Source organism: Euprymna scolopes, chromosome 10 (genome assembly GCF_053919585.1).
Source record: "Euprymna scolopes isolate OS-2025 chromosome 10, ASM5391958v1, whole genome shotgun sequence".
NCBI lineage: Eukaryota > Metazoa > Mollusca > Cephalopoda > Sepiida > Sepiolidae > Euprymna > Euprymna scolopes.
The window spans coordinates 63,351,195-63,373,386 of NC_136491.1; the positions used below are offsets into that span (position 1 = coordinate 63,351,195).

Below are 22,192 nucleotides of genomic sequence, written 5' to 3' on the forward strand. Positions count from 1 at the left end.
CAAGTGCCTATTCTTTCAAATCTATTTAATTGATACCTAAAGGAGAAATGCTTCCCAACCTCTTGAAAAACCTCATTAGTTTTACTTTGCCTAGTATTTAAAAATACTGAAAATCGATCTTCTGCATTTCAGTGCAGACCAATTAGTCTTCTATATATCATGAGTAAGTTGCTTGAATCTGTCATAGAGAAATTATCAACCATCTCAAAGCAAACTACTCAATGACAAACAATATGGTTTTCTGTCCAGAGAAATCTACAGTTAATGTACTAACTGTAATCAGTGAATCTATTAATAGGGTTTTCCTCTCGATTTGCATTAGCATTTGATATGTTTTGGCATAAAAGTCCACTTCACAAGCTATGAAATATCTGGATATCTTCTCAACCATTGGATTCTTTCTCTTCAATAAGTACAAATGAGTAAAAGCCTGAAGCTCAAAATATCAATGCTGATGTGCCTCAAAGATCTATCTTGGGTCCAGCTCTCTTATGTTTATCAATGATCTCCCAAATCACATTTTAAGTTCATTTGTCGACATATACACAAACGACTACCATCTATGGCAACTCATCAAAGGCCAGCAATGACCAAGATCTCTCTCTCTCTCTCTCTCTCTCTCTCTCTCTGTCCATTATGACTGTTATTGAAGTTATTGTGAAAAAGAAAGACTGAGATTGATTAACCATAATGATGGTTTTAATAACAAACAATTAAATAGATGAAATCAAGTTCAGTATGGCAGCATTTCTGATTTGCTGCCTTGTATGGAAGGGGGAGATAATTAGATGTCTTTTTTTTACAAGGCATTCACCACTTATCAAGGCCCAAAGGCAACTTTGGAATAGGGGTTAATGAATGATCACCGAGGCAACAACGTTATGATTATTAGTGTTAGAAATTGGGTAGAATTTGACTATTCAAAGAGACGGTTCAACAAGAACTTATTTACATTAGACTTTAAGACAACCTTGTTGTAGTCAGTTGGAAAGCAAGCCAGTAGTTCCACAGGTGGGCAGAAACAAAACCTAAAAAGGAAAACAGCTTTTTTCATGGTATTTGTATTTAGATTTAGGCACAGATAGAGAATAGAAAAAATTGTTGATAGTGATTGTAGCTAGACAAGTGCTTGTTGTGAAAGTTTGGCAAAGAGAGACTATAGATTGAAGTTCAGGCGAACACTTGTCATCAAAATAACGATAGCGCAGAGACAAACTCTCAACATCTTTTCTGTAGGAAGAGGTTAATGAGGGGAGAAAAGGGCATAACTAATTAGCTGGTTTTGAACTCTGACAGGATAGGGTGCCTCAAGTGACTCCTTATCAGATGTAGAAACAGTCCTCCATTTTAGGAAGTATTTGACATACGGGTAGGGGATTGCATCAGGACTGAGATACTTTCTGGAACAGTAGAATGATGCAACCATTTTTTCCAGTGACTTTGACGACTTATTTGATGTAAGTCTTCCATTTCAGGCTTGGAGTGAAGGTCAGTGCTAGAAGTTTGTCGAAGCTGGGTGCTTCTTTGAGACGAGAGCCATTCATTCATGTCAATTGAAGCTAAGTGGGGATCAAAGCGTTGGTGGCGAAAAGATAGAAGCTTGGTTTTGAATGCATTAAAATTAACTAGCCACTTTTTGACCTGTTGAACCAGAGAAGAAAGACTCAGATCTTAGTCGTTGCTGGCCTTTGATATGTTACCATAGATGGTAGTGTCGATTTGCACATTTTTTCCATGTTATATTTATTATATTTAAATAAAACTATATAGTTATTTATGGCAGATGTATTTTATGAGATTTTATATTTATAAAATTCATCTGTTCATTTATTTTTCATTTTGCAACTTTTATTAGAGATGGCATTTATCCTATTTTTAATACAGTTCTTAAAAAATGTCTCATGCAAAATGTAATTTTTCTTTTCATACTATTCATATATTTAAAATACTTTTTCTATATTAGAAGATGAAAGCAAAACATGTAGTATATCAATTTCTCGTTTTAAATTATTAAAAGTGAAAAAGTTAAAAATGTGTTTTACTCTCAGCACACTAACACTCCATTATTTTTATAATAGATTTGATTACAATTTCCTGAAAATCAAACACTCAGATCGAATAGTATTTAATATTGTTAGAAGTAAATGTTGTATTTATGTATCGACTCTTGATTGGACAAAACTCCTCCTCATCAATTTCTTTAAGCTTATGTTTCCAAAAATTTACTCTGTTTAACTTGCTAAACCATTTCTTATAAAGTAAAACGTCTTTGTTTTAGAGGGATGGCTGGCACAAACACAAACTCCATAATATTATTATAATCCCACCCAACATAAAATAATTACTCCGATTGGATTTCTTATAAATTTCACCTCCAAAATGTTGAATTTAATCTTAAGTAATAATAATTAATAAATACTTCACTTTTAATTGTCTTTCCAGACAAAAACAAAAGTACCACAAATAACTTTTAAATTTACATAAATAGCATTATCCTTAATATGAAGCTAATTATCATGTTTTCTTTAGTCATCTTTTTGTTATTTTATTAATTTTTTTTTAATGTTTTGATGAACAAAAATATAATAGAAGTAATATAAAAATGTGCATATTTCAATTATGTTTGCTTTTAGATATTAAAAAAAACAAACATTGATACTTATGCAACTTTTTATTAAACTTTATACTATATTAAATTTATTACCAATTTTCAAAAAAAAAAAAAAATGTGACAATCAAGGCGGTGGAGGGCACCTGATGTTGCCTGGTTGTAAAAAAAACAAAACAGGAACCATCTGCCACCAGCCAGAAGTGAAACTGAAAGCAAAATTTTGTAAGTAAAACAAAAAACATGATGCATGCTGGACTCTAACTCGCATGACTGAAGTTAGTAACCGAATGCTTTTACCGATATGTCACAAAACTATTTAAAACAGGAGAAAATAACAATGATTAATGCATGCGCAGTTTGCAAATCATGTTAAAAGTAAGGTTTTTATCCACCTTCAAAGAAAACAATATTTCTACACAAAATAATCGACAATTTTTTCCAATTTTTCAATATTTTTTATCTGAGAGATCACTCTTTCTAACAATGGCACATTGGTGCCTGTCCGATGCACATGACAAAAGTTTTTAGCAGGCATACAAACACAAACGCACAGATGTTTGAGATTTATATAATAGAAGATAATTCTAATTTTTATTTTAGCTTGTGCAATTAAAAGATCTTTCAGTGTACTGGAATCCGTATTTGCCTGAAAATCACCTTGTACGTTCACGCCTCAATACTGATGGCTGGAGGGTAAGTGTTATATATTCCTTAATTCCTATCTTATTGCTGAAAATGTTTTCTTAATTCCTTTTTTGGGTAACTGTTATATTCATGCAGTAAAAGAAAACAGTTTTCACCATTAAAATATATTTTATTGATTTAGCTAAATGATTCTATGAATTGGTTTAAATTGTACTATTCACACAAACAGTTTTAACAGCCACATCTCTTAATCTATCTTGCATGGTAGTGAGATTCACTAAAACATTCTAACATTTTAAATCTCTCCTATGTCACACCAGCTATCTGCTTTTCCTTTATAGTAAGCTGATATCAGTGTGTGTGTGTGTGTGTGTGTGTGTATATATATATATATATATATATATATATATATATATATATATATATATATATATATATATATATATATATATATATATAGCTTAATGTAAAAGGAAAAGAGAAAGATTAATTCCACAAAAGGAGACTTATCCGGATAATGCCAAGCCCAACAATAGTTATTGGAGCTTATACAATAGGACAACAAGAGAATGAAATGAAGACACAAAACTATATATAGGTAGATATAGAATGGATCATTTATTGAATAATGGAATACAGGCAAAATTTGGGGGATAGAAGGGACTCTTTATGCCAGGGCATTTCGAAGCCTATTGCTTGTCATCAGAAGAGTAGAGAAGGTGCTAGGTAGCATGGGGGAGATGCGGCGTCTAGTATAAAGTTCATTAGGGATGAAAAAGATTAAGAGGAATTATAGAATGTTGGGGGAAGCTTTATTGAATTCTAAATAAATAAGGAGAAGCTTATTATATATAGTATGATATATAAGAATATATATGGTCTTTAACATAGTATTGAGATTAAGGGGTATATGTATTATGGTTAAATAGGGGGTGTATTGTTGCTGTGTGGTAATTTATTTTAACGGTTTGTGGGGTGTCTATTTTCTATAGAGTGGGTAATTTTGATTAATTTGGGGGGGTATGTAAGGTTGTAAAACTGAAAGGTAATATGCAGCAATATATTTATAAGTTTCTACTGTTATGATATAGGGAGTATGATCATAAGGGGGCGGTCAAAGATTAGGGTGGCAATGACTATGAGTGCGTATAACTTGATGTAAAAGGTTAAGTATACATATTGATGTTAAAATGGGGGAGTAAGGAAACCATAGCTACTTGGTAAAAATATACCAAATAATAGTAGGGTAATTATAATAGTACAGAAGATAATAGTAATGACAATTATAATAATAGTAGTAATAATAAAGTTGAAAATAAATTAGATGTAAAATTGAATATAAAAAAAATTCTTTTTAAATTTAATATTAAGAAAAATAAAATAAAATAAAAATAAAGGCAAAATTAAAAGTAAACAGTAAAATTAAACATTAAATATAATGTTACCAATAGTTGTGATAAAATTAAATTCAAAATTACTGTTAATAACAGTGAAGATGAAGATAATGGTAGCAATTATGGTAGCAATAACGGGGGTGATAATAATGATATCAATTATAATGATGATTATAATAATAATGATGATAAAAACAATAATAATAATAACAATAGTAATAGCGTTAAAAACAGTGCAGTAATAATAATGATAATAATAAAGACAGTAGTAACAATACTTCTACCACTACCTCCAACATCACCACCACCAATCACCACCACCATTACCAATAATAATAATGTAAATAATGTTAATACTAAATTACTACTCTTCTGATGACAAGCAATAGGCTTCGAAATGCCCTGGCATAAAGAGTCCCTTCTATCCCCCAAATTTTGCCTGTATTCCATTATTCAATAAATGATCCATTCTGTATCTACCTATATAAATTTTTGTGTCTTCATTTCATACTCTTGTTGTCCTATTATATATATATATATATATATATATATATAGTAATCTCCCATTAATCATAAAATCAGTTGTACCTGAGGAGAATTTTGGCTGACACTTAACAGCACCAGTTATCCTATATATATTTATATCTATTCAAATACAAGTTAAAATATTAAAGCAGAGTTATTTTCCTTACTCCACAAATTCTAATGAGATTAATTATGGCATTATAAAATCAGAGGACATAGCTGCTTTTCTGTTTTTTTTTTTTTTTGAAGATATAAATAAAGAGTGTTTTTTTACTATGTTGATTCAGTCTTTTGTTGTTTTATTCATGCAAGTTGTTACTGCTAGAACATTTACAACAAGTATACAATGAAAATAAAGTAACAACTCAGAAATAATGAAGTATACAAATAAACATTTTTTGGCCGCAAACACAACTGGGTTTGCTGTGAAATTGTTTCCCTGAGAATGTGTACAGATGTGTGTGTAAGTAGAGTCTTACATACTGATTAGAGTATTTTGTGTGCATGCCCATATTGTGTGGCGCAAGCAAGACCATGAAAAGAAGAGAGCAAGGAGAGTCTGGTAGGTGTGTGTGTCGAGGTCTGTTCTGGGAGAAAAAGGAGTGAAATTTGCTTGTGTGACAATTTTTTATATTATGGATCATAGAATATCTTGGCATTTTCAAAGGGAAATAATTCAGGTCTGAAAACTCTCTGGTAATGTGTGCATATGAATGTATTGGAAATGGTAGGTAATGCTATTCATCTGGTTATATAAACACTTTATAATAGAAACACACTACTACACAGTATACACCATAATATACACATAGATTTATTTGATTAATTTAGTGTCTCTTGGAATCTCTTGTTTTGATCATTTTAATTTTATTCTAATTTAATTTCAACTTTTAAAAATCTCACAGAATATATATGAATATCAAATTCTCTTGAATATTTCATCAGAGATTCACCCAAATTTCCTTGTACATTGATTTTTGTAACAATTATTTCTGAATCGATCCAATTGCTTCTGTAAATGATTTACATTAAAGCTATTTTTAACTTTTAATAGAATAAGGCTTAAAACAGGGTAAAATGAGTTGGATAGAAAAACAGATAAATTATTTTTGCAAAGAAATACGTTCATTGTCAAAAAATAATTTAGGTCACAATTTGTTGGTTTTAGTCACGAAAATGTTCTGTTTTTTTTGTTTAATAAATTTAGTTGTAACATATGTGCTAACCAAAAAGACATATTCAATCATCTGTTTAACATGGAAATATTGTGTTGAAATTTGATAAAATATTGGAAATCAACTCTTAGTAGTGCTCTCAGATTTTGCATTTTGAAACTTCAAACTTCCCTTCTATCAAAAAAGTAATATGTTTATTTCTTTGTGTTTGTCTCTGAAGATCTTTGTGTTTGTCACCTGAAGTGATGTTGGTTGTATCTGTGAGATATGGGACAAATATAAAGAATGAATTGAATAAAACTTTTGTATAGACCAACAAATTATATTTATTATATATTTATTAATACAATGAAAACAAATTATTTTTATAATGAAGTTACATTGAATAAAGTCACTATGAAACATGCCCAATTCAAAATGTTGGCTAGTCTGTAATGCAAAGGACATACTTCTGCTCAAAATCTCTTTGAGTCAAGGAAAATAACTTTTGGTATAAAGTTATCTTCTTTTTTAATTATATTTTCTAGATGAAACAAATTTCATCTAACAACAGCCAAGTCTCAAATTTCCTATTCTTTTTGTGTTTGAAGTATTGGATGTTAAATGAAAAATTTAATAAAAAATCTATTGCTAACACTATTTTGAATCTTTGTTTTTATTTATCCCCCTCTCATGATGGGGAGATTCAACACAAAATTACGAAAATGGGATTTGAAAAATCAATGCTCCAGAGAAAGAATCATGGATCTTTATATATGGACAAAGCCTTTAAACAAACTTTTTTTGTAAATCTTCCTTATAACAAATCACCTCAATTGAAATGTATGTTGAGATGTCAACTGAAGCTTTAAAATATGCTGGTTATATCTCTGCATAGGGGTAAGACTCCCTAATAAGAGGACTGGTTTTCTGTGGGTGGTAATCTCTAACATCTGAGATCTGGATATTGGTAACTAAGAAACTAATGACTATGGGACTAAATGGCAGTTAGCTGTAGCATTCCACTTTGGCTCTTACCAAAGTAGACTGGTTGTCGTAAAGGCTTGAGCTAATCATTCAGCTGGTTACGTCAAGCCCCATCACATATAATCTGCACCAAGCATAATAACTCACACTCCTCGATCACTGATTTAATATCACCAATACCAATTTTTACATATGTGATGGAAAGTGGTAGTTGAAGGTCAATCAATTTAGATGATTAGAAATTGACATAGCTGTCAAATCCCGAAAACTCAATAAATTTAGATAATTGAAATAATGGAATACAGATGTTCAAGAACTTTTTCCCAAATGTATATGCCTTTCACATAGTTCCATTTTGGTAAGATGAATGAACGTCCCCTTGTGATATCCTAATTTCGAATTCTGACATGGATAGACAGCACAAATAATAAAGACAATTAAAAAACTATTTATGCCCTCACCTCAAGAAAAATGCTCTAAGAGATCATGTACAGACTCTGATCAGAGAATAAGTATGACTGTAAAACTTTTCCATAGTTTATTGTCTTGGAAGCAATAAAAAATAAATCAGCAATAAGATTGTCACTTTTTCTAATCTAGAAAGTTATATCAAATATAATAGCACAAAAGTATGCAACAAAATTTAATGAAATATTACTTATGGTCATGGACAGAATAAAATTATACAGACATGTTACTACAACTAAGAAAATTCTGTGAAACTGATATTAAAACTTACCCTTACCAACTTAAATTCCTTAAAAGAAACAAAGAATTTTATTTAAGTTTTAGAAAATTGTTAATTTGTGCTCTTCAGATTATTCAAACTTTTGTACTTATCTTGAATATTATTCTCACAACATCTTGGTGGATGCAACCTCCAACCTTCAGGTGTATCTTGTTGAAAGCAATTTTTCTGTCAAATTCTAGAACCCACAGCATAATGAATAGGGTACTAAGTAATAATCAATTCTTTCCACAAACCACATCCCTAAACTTTTACACAAACCACATCCCTAAACTTTTACACAAACCACCTCTCTATCAAACTTTCAGTGTTAATTTAGAATTTTACTTGATTAAAAAACAAAACTACAGAAAAATGTTTGTTATACCTACTTGCCATAGAACAAAGATGTTATATTTAAAAAATCACATAAATTGATCAAATAGTTTTTTTTATAAAGAAAATCAAATTTTACAATTCTTAGTGATTAAAAATTTGTAATTATTTTGAATACAAGCAAAAAATTGACTATAGTCAAATTGAACTTTTATCCTTGAATTTTGGCAAAATTTAAAACAATATAGATGCTTCCTGGCCTTTTTGCTTCCTCATAAAACTTGATTTTCTTATTAAAAACAACTGCTTTATTAATTTACATAATTTTTAAATATGACGTCTTCATTCTGTGATGAATACATACATGATAAAACTTTTTCTATATTTTTGTTTTTTAACTAAATGTAATTCTAAATAAACATCAAACTTTCCTTATACCAAAAACAACAGCCTTCATAATAAGTAAATGGACCCATTCAAGGTTGAGATTATTTCACTTTTTTATTGTATGCCTTAAATTAATTGTTCAAGAAAATGAATCTGCAACTTAAATTAGTATAATCATATTTTTTTGCTGTTTCATTTTATGGTTGTTGCAGATTACTTGTGTAAAATTATAAAACAATATAACTTGATTACCTAATTTCTGTCAAGTTTTTAAATTATTCTGAAATAGGCGAATTAATTGCTAGAATGAAAAATAGAATTGATCACATTCTTTTATGTACAAATTATATTCTCATTTTATTCTTATGCAGAATCTCCTGAAATCCTCATTAGACACACACAGTATTTTGGGAGAAGACTTTGATTTCAGTAAGTAATGAAATGAATCAAAATGTTTCTTTTGCTGGTCATTCTTCATTTATTCAGTTTCCGGTGATAGAAGTGTGATTCAAATGAATCAATGATATTTGAAATAGATATATATAGATACAAAATTAGGAGTTTTACAAATATTTTTCTTCTAGTATCCACCCAAACCTCTTATGAAGTATCAGGTTGACAAGAAAGTGTTGCGGTTTTTAACTTTTGAATTCAGATGAACATATCTCGGCTCTAACAAAAATTTATTGATCAAAATAAACACCATAAGAATTAACACACTTGTGCTTAGTCAAAACAAGTGTATTTATGCCAGTAATGTAAAAATCTTGCATTCTGGTGGTGATAAAGTCGCTGAAGGCGTTTTTGATATCATTTAGGTTTTTGAAGCATTTCTCACACAGAAAGTTATCAAGATGCTTGAAAAAGTAGTAGTCGATAGGTGAGAAGTCTGGAGAGTATAGCGGATGAAACAGAGTTTCATAGCCCAATTTGTTCAACTTCTGCAGGGTCGGTTTAGCAACATGCAGTCAGGCATTATCATGTAGGAGAATTTGGCCTTTTCTGTTGACTAATGCTGAGTGTTGTTGTTGAAGTTCCTGACGCATTTCATCCATTTGTTGACAGTACTTCTGTGCCGTAATGATTTTGCCTGCATTCAAAAAACTGTAATGAATGAAACTGTCAGCATGACCTTCTTTTATTGTAACTCTGACTTTGAGACGTGTTGTGGAGTTTCGTCAGCGTTTAACCACTGAACTGAGCATCGTCAGTTGTCGTAAATCACAACTCCATCAAAACACAGGCCATTCTTGTGTAAAAAGAATTTTTTGTTTTTCCAATCTCTCTCAAGTAGTTGGAAATCACGGCATATATTACATCTTTTTTTTTTTTTTTTTTTTTACATAGGCGTCACCACTTATCAAGGCCGATTGGCCACTCAAGGATAAGGGTTAAAGAGTGTAGAGTAGTCAAAAGGACAATATAGTAATCAATAGTAATGTAAGTTCGGTAAATTTGTTAACTTAAGTGGAACGGCTCATCAGAAACTTGTTCACGTTGGACTTGAAGACAACCATATTATAGACAGCTGGAAAGCAGGAAAACGGGAGACAATTCCACAGGCGTGCAGTTCTAAGAAAGAAGCTTTGATCATGGAATCTATGTTTAGGTTTAGGCACAGATAAAGAGTGGGGAAAATTATTGATAATGTTTTCAGCTAGTCTAGTGTTTCTTGTGAAAGTTTGGCAAGGGGGGACCATAGATTGAAGCTCAGTCGAACACTTTCAATGAAAATAACGATAAAGCAGAGACAAACTCGCAACATCTCTTCTGTGAGATAGAGGTTGCAGCGAAGAGAAAAGGACATCTCCTACCAGGCCACAAAGTGTATTTTGAACCCTATCAAGGCAGGACAAGTCTTTTCTAGCAGCTCCTGCCCAGATGTGGCAACAGTATTCCATCCTTGGACGTATCTGGCTCTTATATAGATAGAGAATAGAATCAGCAGTGAGATATCTACTGGATCTTTAGAAGGATCCGACCATTTTTCCAGCAGCCTTGGCAACAGATTTGATGTACATATTCCATTTAAGATCAGGAGTAAAGGTCAAACCCAGAAGCCTGTCAAAACTTGAGGCCTCCCCAAGACGAGAGCCATTCATTTCAATTAATGCCAGATGGGGATCAGAACGTTGATGATGTAAAGATAAAAGCTTGGTTTTAGATGCATTAAAAGTAACAAGCCACTCCTTTCCCCATTGTACAACGTGATCAAGATCAGAGGAGAGAGAATCGGAGAGAACTTGGTCGTTTACTGTCTTAGATGTGCTACCATAGATGGTAGTGTCGTTAGCAAAAATGTCTACGAATGATGTAAGGATGTGATTTGGAAGATCATTAATGTAGATCAGGAAAAGAGTTGGGCCCAGGATGGACCCCTGAGGGACTCCAGCATTAATACTGTGAGCTTCTGATTTTTGCCCATCAACTACTACTCTTATGAACCTATCAGAAAGAAATGATTTAATAATTGAGAAGACATTTCCAGCTATACCATAGCTGGAGATCTTGTGAAGTAAACCTTTATGCCATACCCTATCAAAGGCCTTTGATATGTCAAGAGCAATTGCCCTAGAAAGGTTGCCTCTGTCGAGAGATTCGCTAATCCTATGAGATATAACTGTAAGCACATCTGCTGTAGATCTAGCAGAACGGAAACCATATTGTGTGTCACTAAGAAGGTTATTTTTGCTGAGATGGTTGATTACTTCTCTATTTAACACAGATTCCAGCAACTTACTCATGACGCATAGGAGACTTATTGGCCTGTACTGAGAGGGGGATGAGCGATCACCTGAATTCTTAAATACAGGGCATACTGATGAGATTTTCCAGGGTGATGGGAAGCAATTTTCCTTAAGACAATGTTTAAACAGTTTTGTAAGTATGGGTGCTAGTTCTGGTTGAAATTTTTTGAGTACTATTATTGGAATACCGTCAGGGCCGGTTGCTTTACTGGAATCAAGGTTTTTGATTAGCTTGGCAACATCACATACAGATATTTGTATATCACATAGTGTGTTTTCTGATACAGGAGGAAATATTGGGGGTTGGCGTCCTTGGTCGCAAAGGGTAGAATTGGTAGAATTCTAATTCAGAAGAAAGTTCTCAAACAGTTGTGCATGGATTGGCTTTGACTAAGACTCTTAATTGATCGTTATCAACATCCGATGGCCGACCAGTATGCTTATAATCTTCAATACTCTCGTTGCTGCACAAAATTTCTGAAACTGCCATTGTGCTGTTGATGCAGTTGTGGTTCCTGGACCAAATGCTTTGGTGATGTCGTGAGCTGTTTCAGTAGCTTTTCGGCCTAGCCTGAATTGAAATAAGAAAATTGTGCAAATTTATTTTTTTCTAACTTGTATTGAACATTCTGAAAAGAAGACATAATTGTTTTAAAATGATTGTAATTTAAACAATTAGATAGAGCGAAAAGTGCTCTTTAGAATGATAGATAAAGTAAAGGTATTATAATGTAAACTTATTTGGAAATACATCATTTGAAATCAAAATTAAAAATTCCACAAGAGCCTTCTTGTCAACCTAATATATAATGAAAACAGAACATTTCTTTTAACTGGGGCACTGGCATTCAATGATGTGTTTTGCTTGTGTCTTCAACATGTTGCAAATCTTTCAACCCTATCAGAAATGATTGATCTCTCCCTCTATATTTAAAAGACTAAACGAAACAGGTTTTTATGTATAATTATAATGTTTTTTCTGGTTTTCTATGTTATATTTCTCTAAAATTATCTGTTTGTTTCACTTTTTCTCAGTTGAGAAAAAGTGAAACAGATAAACTAATTACAGCCAATCTGGCTATTATTTTGTATGGACCTTTGTTATAATAAAGTGCAGCAAACTAAATATTATGGTATCCGTTCAATGTACAGTTAAGGAATAATAAGGATTAGTATTTAATGCAAAAATGAACCAAAATTTTATGATATTCAACCAACAATTTGGCATAAAGCACTCATTCTAAGTCAAGAGGCTATAATTTTTTCACGTTTTTAACGGGCTAAAAAGTCTATTTTATTTATAATATAATAAATAAACATGCATAGACTACACTACCTCAGACCTCACACCCAATGCAAAACAGCCAATCAAATATGATTATTTAAATGGTCCACAAGGAATTGAAGATGTAGATATGAATAATTTAATATTATATTTTAAATGACTCATGAAATATACTTAGAACTAATTCCCCATTCCAATGTATTTCAAACATATGGTACACATATTTTGAGAATTGTTGTATGAGAAAATGTTTTATTTGGGCCTAGATTTGCAACCATCAAATTTCAAAAGAAAATGCATTTTATTAACCCTCATTTTGTTCATTTTGTAGATTTAAAAAACCTCCATGCAATATCTTTTAATATTAATCTATATTTTAGGTGTTTTGAAATCTTTTCTGTAAAATTATTTTCAAGAGCTTTTATTTGCAATATTATTTTAATTACTATTTTCTGTTTAGTTTTGTAATGATTTTGTTCTCTGTTGACATTGGTAGTTATAAATTGTCATCTTTTTGATTTGTTTTCTCATACAAAGGAATTAAGTTAAAGCAATTTTTGATTTTAATTGGAAAAGATGTTTTAAAAAATAGTTATAATAGATGAAGTTATTGTGGATAAATGTCTCCATCTTGTAAAGTTGGCCAAACTTCAATTGTTTAACATTTAAACAATTACTGGCTATGACTTGGATTGTATAAATCAATGTAAGTTTTTTTAGATGATTTTCAAGAAATTTTCTTGTAAAAAGAAATAATGCATGTGAAAATAATGGAAATGGATAATTTCACTTAATTTTCATTTTATTTTGTTGTTTGCATTTTCTGTTTCAATCTGGAAAATCTATCGTATTAATTGGGGTTGGAAGAAATTCTCATATTTCAAATATGATCAATGATCAAAAAACATGCAATCACATAGTTATTAATATTCATACTTTTTTTTTTAAAAATGTCTATTTGTGTTTTTTTACTGATTTATTTGAAATATTAACTGTTTGTACCTGTTCATAAATTATATATCTCTATGATTTAAATATTTTTAAGGAAATATAATTGATTATATTTATTTATTAAATGCTTTATCCATTTCAATATTACTATTTCATTTATATTTTATTAGTTATAAAACCCATTTCTGCCCATGCCAAAGTGATACTCAATAAGAATGGCGGTTTCAAAGTCCCAAAGATTTTCTCTGACTTATCACTTGATGATATTGACGTAACGCTTTCAAGACAACAGGTGAGTATCTCACATGTTCACATATTGTTTGGCTTCACACACATAAAACACCCTTTGTATATCATGGCTTAGTTGTATGAATGTAAAATAAAATTGCTGCACAATAACATTTTTATTTGCTGACATACAGATGTCAAAAGTTAGATCTATTAACGTATCGATTATTTTTTACCAGATCAGATTAAGAAGAGCAATAGTTTAGAAGATTTTAAGATAGAATTGGATGCGTTCAGAAATAATAGTAAAAAAATTTTAAAAAAAGCATTGTTTTAAACCTATTAAATTTAACTGAATTTTTCTATTGAATGAATAGTGTAAATGTTTTGTGTAATGTTTCTTTTAAATAGTTAAATTGAGAAAATAGTTAAAAATGTAGATGCCCAAATAGCTATAACAAACAAATAAACAAGTAATAATGATGATGTTAATAATAATAATAATAATAATAATCATTATTATTATTATTATTATTATTAAGCATTGTTAAAATTTTTATCATAATTTAAAAAATGTAAATCCATTTAAAACTTTTGAAGAGTTAATTTTGTTCTTTTCTTTCTAGTTACTCAATATCTTGAATTTGATTGATTCTTTTAAAATGATGACAATAAATCAGAAATATCGCAAATATCACCCAAATGTGCCACTGAAAGTGAGCCCTCGCTCCTGGTGGATATATGCTTATGAGTCAGTTATTGAAGAACGTATTCGTCCTTACTCCTGGGAGAGGATTCAAGAACACAGGTAAGATTTTTTTGTTTATATACTTGAAATAGAATCGTTTATTTTGCTATATTTTTGGATTTCTATGTTATATATTTTATGCTAATAATAATTCTTTCATAAATCTAATTAAATCAGTAGAATATTCAGCTCAGTGTGTATATTTTATGGCATATCAACTCTTCTGTTAGTTATTTAAGACTTAAACACAATACCTATTCCAAAAGATTTACTATATATGTGTAATGTAGTTGACTTTGCTCATGCACTAATTAAAATGGCTGGGCCTTATCTATAAGTATCCTGTATACAATAATCTGATACTCCATTAGCTTTGTCACCAATAAGGTCTTTGAAATAGCAGACATTTTGAAAGAATGCTTCGAAACGTGTCTTATGAGGAAAATAGAAAGAAATCACTTATTTAATTTTGGCTATCATGGGGATACAAATCTATGAGGAGGATTTCATTAATAATATATTTAACTGTAATGAAAAATTTACCATTTTACAAAATCAAAGAAATAATTGGAAAAATATTTAACTGAAAAAGATTGGACATACCCAAACAAAGCAAATTCCTAGCTTTAAAACAAGGTACCGGTGAATCTATCATAAAATGTCTGTGCTGGTTAAAAAACAACAGATATTGTAAAAAGGGGCAAAAAAAAGCGTGACTGTCAAAGAAGAATTATAGGTGTCATTTCTATACATTATGGTCAACAATGGAAATGCTCTGCTGGTTAGTAATAGCAGCAGAAGTTCCCTGAATTTATTTCATCTATTCCTAATTCCTGCATGCTAGCACCTGCTGCACTCTGTGTTCCAATTGGATTACTAAGCTAACAAAACTTCTTGACAACTTTAACAGTTTTGCCATCCAGCTTTACATTCTTCATTGTCTCACATTTCTTCAACCAGTTTTCGTCAAAGTCTATTTTTTATAAATGATAAAAAAATTTAACATTTGTTTAAAAGAAAATCATCACATTCAACATATGTACCTTTTGTCCATTATTCTGAAAGTCCTGTCATAAACCAGAATCCAGATAATTTTTCACAATAAATTTTCCTTGTGTTTTCCATATAAAAACAATTTTTTCTCTACTAAATTAAAAAAAACAAAACATAATTTAATCCATTCATTGATTTTTTACTTTGAAAATCAAACAATACAAAAAGATTGTTAACAATGACTCCAAAGGAAAAGTTACTGAGGACGGTTCAGGAATAGGGTGATTAATTTCATAATAGATTAACCACTGCTTATGATAGCACAATACTTTGATAACAAAAACAAAACTGAAATGATAGATTTCAGTTATAATATTTTCACTTACAAAATATAGTTTTAAATGATTATCTTCTTATTGTGCATTACTTTTGGTCAAGGTTAATTATTAATATAGTTGTATTATGTATTATCCATAACATTAGCTATATAGTTTGCATATAGTTCACATTTCTATCTAGTTAGATCACCAAAGTTAAACAATATGAAGCCAGTCAGTAGTTGATATGGTTAACGATTTTGAAATACCAGGTGCTGTTAAGTTTAGAAGTAGACATGATAATAAAGTCAATTTTCTAATCCATTTAAGTAAGGAATGAATTAACCTCTGTTGTCCCAAACTAATGGTGAAATAGTAATTGTAATCTAGAAGAAAAAACACTCTAAAATAATTTCAGTCATGTTTTTCCATTATTGTTTTTGATTGCTTTGGATTTATCACTAGACTTAAGCAATGCCAGTCAGAAGAAATGCGCTTTAGGATTGTGCAAGCTTTGCTTCACTAAAACTTTTCATCATGCAAGCACCCTACTAGAGGGTATACATTCTCTTGAGACAGAAGGAGTCAAGTAAGTGAGGCCGTTGATTCAAATATAGAATAACCATATGCTACAATGCTACAAGTTGAGCTGAGAGATGCCAGAGGCTATGATTGGCAGAGATGGATTATGCATTATGGAAGAGGTTTGCTAACATAAGTGATTTTGTAAAACTTCAGTTGTATACAGAGTTCTTTGGTGCCCTTAATCTTCATGAACAGCCTAAAAATGATGATGAAAGATTCACTATGCTTTCTGTAATTAATTGAATTAAATTAACAAAAGAAGAACTGTATGTTGAAAAGATGCTTCATCTTTTTTGTCTTTTCCCTTGAGTTCAAATTTTGATTGCAGAACCAAAATAGAATATTGTCATGCAGTTATATTCCTGACATATTCTCTTCGTGTTTGTCTTCATAATTTTTATATCACTCAGTACATCATCTATGAGGTAGCCATAACAGATTTCACTCTCATCACAGAAGACAAAGTTTTGCAAGCTACTTCCATTTCCTGTCAACATTTCCCATATTATACATTTACAGGGATTATAAAACTTTGTCAAATGTATAATTTTTCTGTTATGTTCAAATCCACGTAAATTTTAACTATACTTCTCTAATGTATGTCAGTTGAAGAAAAGATTGAAGAAGACTTTTTCAAATAAACCAATGTTTTCTGTTAGCTATTTTAATATTTTGTATCCATCAACATTTAGAAAGATTTTATGGATTGTTTCTATCAATTCGTTTAGTTATATTTTCAGTTATATTTCTCATATTTTTTATCTCAAAATTGATTGCCAAAGTATTGTGTTATTTTTATATTTTTAGGTCTACATATAAGAAATATAAAGATCTTTACAAAAAGCATGTGGAGTTTCCCATGGATTTATCATTTAAAGAGAAATTAAGAGAAGTGGAAGACAACTTGGATGTATTTAATATCTTCTTGGCTCGAGAACAGGCCAAACTTGAGGTGAGATTACATCTTCCATTAAATTTGTATTACCTGTTGTTACATAGTGATGTGAATTATTACATAGAGCCAAGTCTGATGTTGCCTTATTTTTTCTGAAGAGTCAGCCTCTGTTGTCTTTTACATAAAGACATGTGTATCATCTAATGTTGTTTTGATTTCATTACAGACTTTGTGAACTGTGTTCCTTAATTAGCTATCATTAAAGCATTTCCAATTTTCCTCCCTCAAATTGACATTTCGAGTGCTGACTCACATGAGTCTTCAATACATTTACATTAAAGAATATCTATTAAACAAAAGAGACTAACCACTCCTTTTCTTTTTTCACATCACTATTCTGCTCCTTCCTTATTACATAATTTCTGTTGAGACACTGTCTTCACCACCTTACTATATACCTTGTATACATTTTAAAAAATTATAAAAGCTATAAAAATTTAAGCTAAACCACATTAAAAAAAAACAAACAAAAGAAATGGCGCAGATTTTGCAAGCAGTTTACAGCCTCCATTACAAATACATATAACAATTACAATATATGAGTCATATGGGCAAAATTGTCATCATGGGTTATTACACTGTCTCCTCACATTTTATTTCTACTAGAGTATATCATACCTTTTTGCACTATGATAGATCAAAAGACAAATCTTTTTGACTATTTCTCAATCCACATGTTCCCCCGTGTGTACAAAGGATGATATCTAACATGGTCCCAAACTTTGTTAATCCAAATACTCTTTAAAAATAAACCAGGGCAAGCAACTGTATTTGTAAAACAATGTACAATACAAGGCATATATAAAAAAAACAATCAAACCAAAATTAGTTCTTGACAAAGCAAAACAAAAATTGTCTGTGTGATCCACTCTATCCTTGTTTCTCTCCAACTTTCATAATTACTGGTGCTACTAGATCAGGCTGTCAAAAGATACCAGCTTCCTAGTCAGAAATGTAGCAAATATGATGTTATTGTTTTTTTCCTTTTCCGTTACAAAACTTAATCCTGTTCTACACAGCCCAAAACAAAAACAATTTTCTTCTCTTTTTCTTTCTCTCCCTTCCTTTTTTTTTTCCTCTCCAATGGTGGAACCAGTTTGTTTTCCATGGTTAATAACCCATGGTGCTTAAAGACAGGATCCTGGTGGCTGAGTTCATTACCTGAAAAAGTGGATATGCACACTGCAACATTCCACTTTGGACCTTACATGGGCTAAAATTGGAGAGGCCTGATCCTATCAATCAGTTAGTCATGACTCACCATATAAAACCCCAATTCAGGGACTATGTTAGGGGCATAATCTACTTACCACAATTTTACCCTCACCCCTCCCCCCCAAAAAGGGATAGTGGAAAGCGGTGGCTGGAGATCAACTGGTTATGGTGAAAACATTTCATGCAGTTATATTCCTGACATTTTTCTTAAAGACTCCCCAAAAAGCAAAATTAAAGGAAAACAGGTATTCAGTGTTCCACCAAAATCAAGTATGTTATCCCTGTATCCTTGTGATGCCAAGGTAAATGACAGCACTTTAGGGTCCCAGAGCAATTGAGGAACAAGGATAAAAACACACACACACATAATTTCCCTCAAAATACAACTCTGACATCTCTGAGAAGATGAAAATATATGCAACCCCAAAATAACCAGCTTCTTCCAAAATTTCCCCAAAATCCTTAGTAATCAAATTGCTAGAAAATAAAAAAATGAGTAAATAATCACCATCGCTAATGAAAAACCCCAAAGGTAATAAAATCAGAAACAGAAGCCTTTTTGTTGAAGTAAACAACAACAAAATACACAAAATCTGTGAAAAATGGACAAGTTATACAACTATAGATGCAAAGTTTTTTTTTACATAAAAAATTAAATGCCTCAAAACGAGTTGTAAGAAATTACAATTTGACACCACTATGATTCTTAAAAAATTAAAAATAAGATACATAATTTAAAAAGTAGAAAAGTATATACAAGCACGCCTAAGATGCCACAAATCTCATAAATATGCGCAGTATAAAGATGTATGTAGATGAATGAAAATATATAGGAATATCTGTATAGAAAAAAATCCCCCAAAAGACCTAAAATACCCAAACTGCAATGAAAAATACCTAGTCTATTCCAAATCTTGCAAAAATGTAATCAAAGAAAAAACATCAAATAAAATGCTTCAAAAAACAAGTAATTCAAATGATAACTCTGCAAAACAGATTCCCAAAAAGGTGGAGACTAAAAACATACTAATGAAACTACAACTAAGAAGATAAAGATAAATAAACAAGATGCAAGAATCCAAACTGACAATACTACAATGAAAGCTCAATCAAACTAACAAGAGATTAAAACTACAGAGATGGAGATAGATGAAAGGTAAAGAATGAAGTCCAAAAAATCTTAAAAACCAAAGAAAGTCTGGTGCTACCAGATCAGGCTGCCCTGTGGCTTCCTGAGACGAAATGCACCTACATTGACGTTTTTTTTTGTTTTCTGATCTTTTTTGTAAAACTTAATTATGTTCTGCAAAACCAAAAACAAAAACAACAGCCTATCTCCCTCCCCTTTTTATTTTTTTTTTCCTACCCCCAATATTTCCTCCTGTATCAGAAAACACGCTATGTGATATACATATATCTGTACATGATGTTGCCAAGCTAATCAAAAACTTTGATTCCAGTAAAGCAACTGGCCCTGACGGTATTCCAATTATAGTACTCAAAAGAATTCAACCAGAACTAGTACCCATACTTACAAAACTGTTTAAACGTTGTCTTAAGAAGAATAGTTTCCCATCTCCCTGGAAAATTTCATCAGTATGCCCTGTATTTAAGAATTCAGGTGATCGCTCATCCCCCTCTCAGTACAGGCCAATAAGTCTCCTGTGCATCATGAGTAAGTTGTTGGAATCTGTGTTAAATACAGAAGTAATCAACCATCTCAACAAAAATAACCTTCTTAGTGACACTCAATATGGTTTCCGTTCTGCTAGATCTACAGCAGATGTGCTTACAGTTATATCTCATAGGATTAGCGAATCTCTCGACAGAGGCAACCTTTCTAGGGCAATTGCTCTTGACATATCTAAGGCCTTTGATAGGGTATGGCATAAAGGTTTACTTCATAAGATCTCTAGCTATGGTATAGGTGGAAATGTCTTCTCAATTATTAAATCATTTCTTTCTGATAGGTTCTTAAGAGTAGTAGTTGAGGGGCAAAAATCAGAAGCTCACAGTATTAATGCTGATGTCCCTCAGGGGTCTATCCTGGGCCCAACTCTTTTCCTGATCTACATTAATGATCTTCCAAATCACATCCTTACATCATTTGTAGACATTTATGCTGACGACACTACCATTTATGGTAGCACATCTAAGACAGTAAACGACCAAGTTCTCTCCAATTCTCTCTCCTCTGATCTTGAGCACGTAGTACAATGGGGAAAGGAGTGGCTGGTTACTTTTAATGCATCTAAAACCAAGCTTCTCTCTTTACATCATCAACATTCTGATCCCCATCTGGCATCAATTGAAATGAATGGCTCTCGTCTTCAGGAGGCCTCAAGTTTTGACAAGCTTCTGGGCTTGACCTTTACTCCTGATCTTAAATGGAACACGTACATCAAATCTGTTGCCAAGGCCGCTGGAAAAATGGTGGGATCTTTCTATCGATCCGGTAAATATCTCACTGCTGATTCTATTCTCTATCTATATAAGAGTCAGGTATGTCCAAGGATGGAATATTGTTGCCACATCTGGGCAGGAGCTGCTAGAAAAGACTTGTCCTGCCTTGATAGAGTTCAAAATAGACTTCGGGGCTTGGTGGGAGATGTCCTTTTCTCTTCGCTGCAACCTCTATCTCACAGAAGAGATGTTGCGAGTTTGTCTCTGCTTTATCGTTATTTTCATGGAAAGTGTTCGACTGAGCTTCAATCTATGGTCCCCCCTCGCCAAACTTTCACAAGAAACACTAGACTAGCTGAAAACATTATCAATAATTTTCCCCACTCTTTATCTGTACCTAAGCCTAAACATAGATTCCATGATCAAAGCTTCTTTCTTAGAACTGCACGCCTGTGGAATTGTCTTCTGTTTTCCTGCTTTCCAGCTGTCTATAATATGGTTGTCTTCAAGTCCAATGTGAACAAGTTTCTGATGAGCCGTTCCACTTAGGTTAACAAATTTACCGAACTTCCATTACTATCGATTACTATATTGTCCTTTTGACTACTCTACACTCTTTAACCCTTATCCTTGAGTGGCCTATCGGCCTTGATAAGTGGTGACGTCTATGTAAAAAAAAAAAAAAAAAAAAAAAAAGCCATTTCCCCACTCTCTCTTTCTTTTCAGAACTCTCTCCCGATATATACAGTTTCCTATATGTGGATGATTGCTCTATGCATCCAAATACATCTACACCTTAGAAAGAAAACTCCAACACAATATAAATAAAATCAATAAATGGGAAACTGTAAATGGCTTTAAATTCTCAAAAACCAAATCTAAATGCATCCATTTCTGCAATAAACGAAAACTCCACAATGACCCATCTCTCCAAATTGAAGGGGAAAAAATCCCTTTTGTAAAAGAATATAAATATCTAGGAACCATCTTTGACCAAAA

General features: G+C 31.7%; 1 protein-coding gene across 5 annotated transcripts in view; it reads left to right on the forward strand.

Annotated features, from left to right (window-relative positions):
- LOC145286018 (intermembrane lipid transfer protein VPS13A-like) overlaps positions 1-22,192 on the forward strand; it is a 965,259-nt gene that overhangs the window by 173,265 nt on the left and 769,802 nt on the right. For all 5 annotated transcript variants that reach the window (XM_080134633.1, XM_080134635.1, XM_080134636.1 and 2 more), the window contains exons 8-12: positions 3,212-3,304; positions 9,138-9,195; positions 13,920-14,041; positions 14,604-14,785; positions 17,428-17,572. In XM_080134633.1, coding sequence (XP_079990759.1) covers positions 3,212-3,304; positions 9,138-9,195; positions 13,920-14,041; positions 14,604-14,785; positions 17,428-17,572 — 600 coding nt within the window. The remainder of the gene's footprint in view (positions 1-3,211; positions 3,305-9,137; positions 9,196-13,919; positions 14,042-14,603; positions 14,786-17,427; positions 17,573-22,192) is intronic.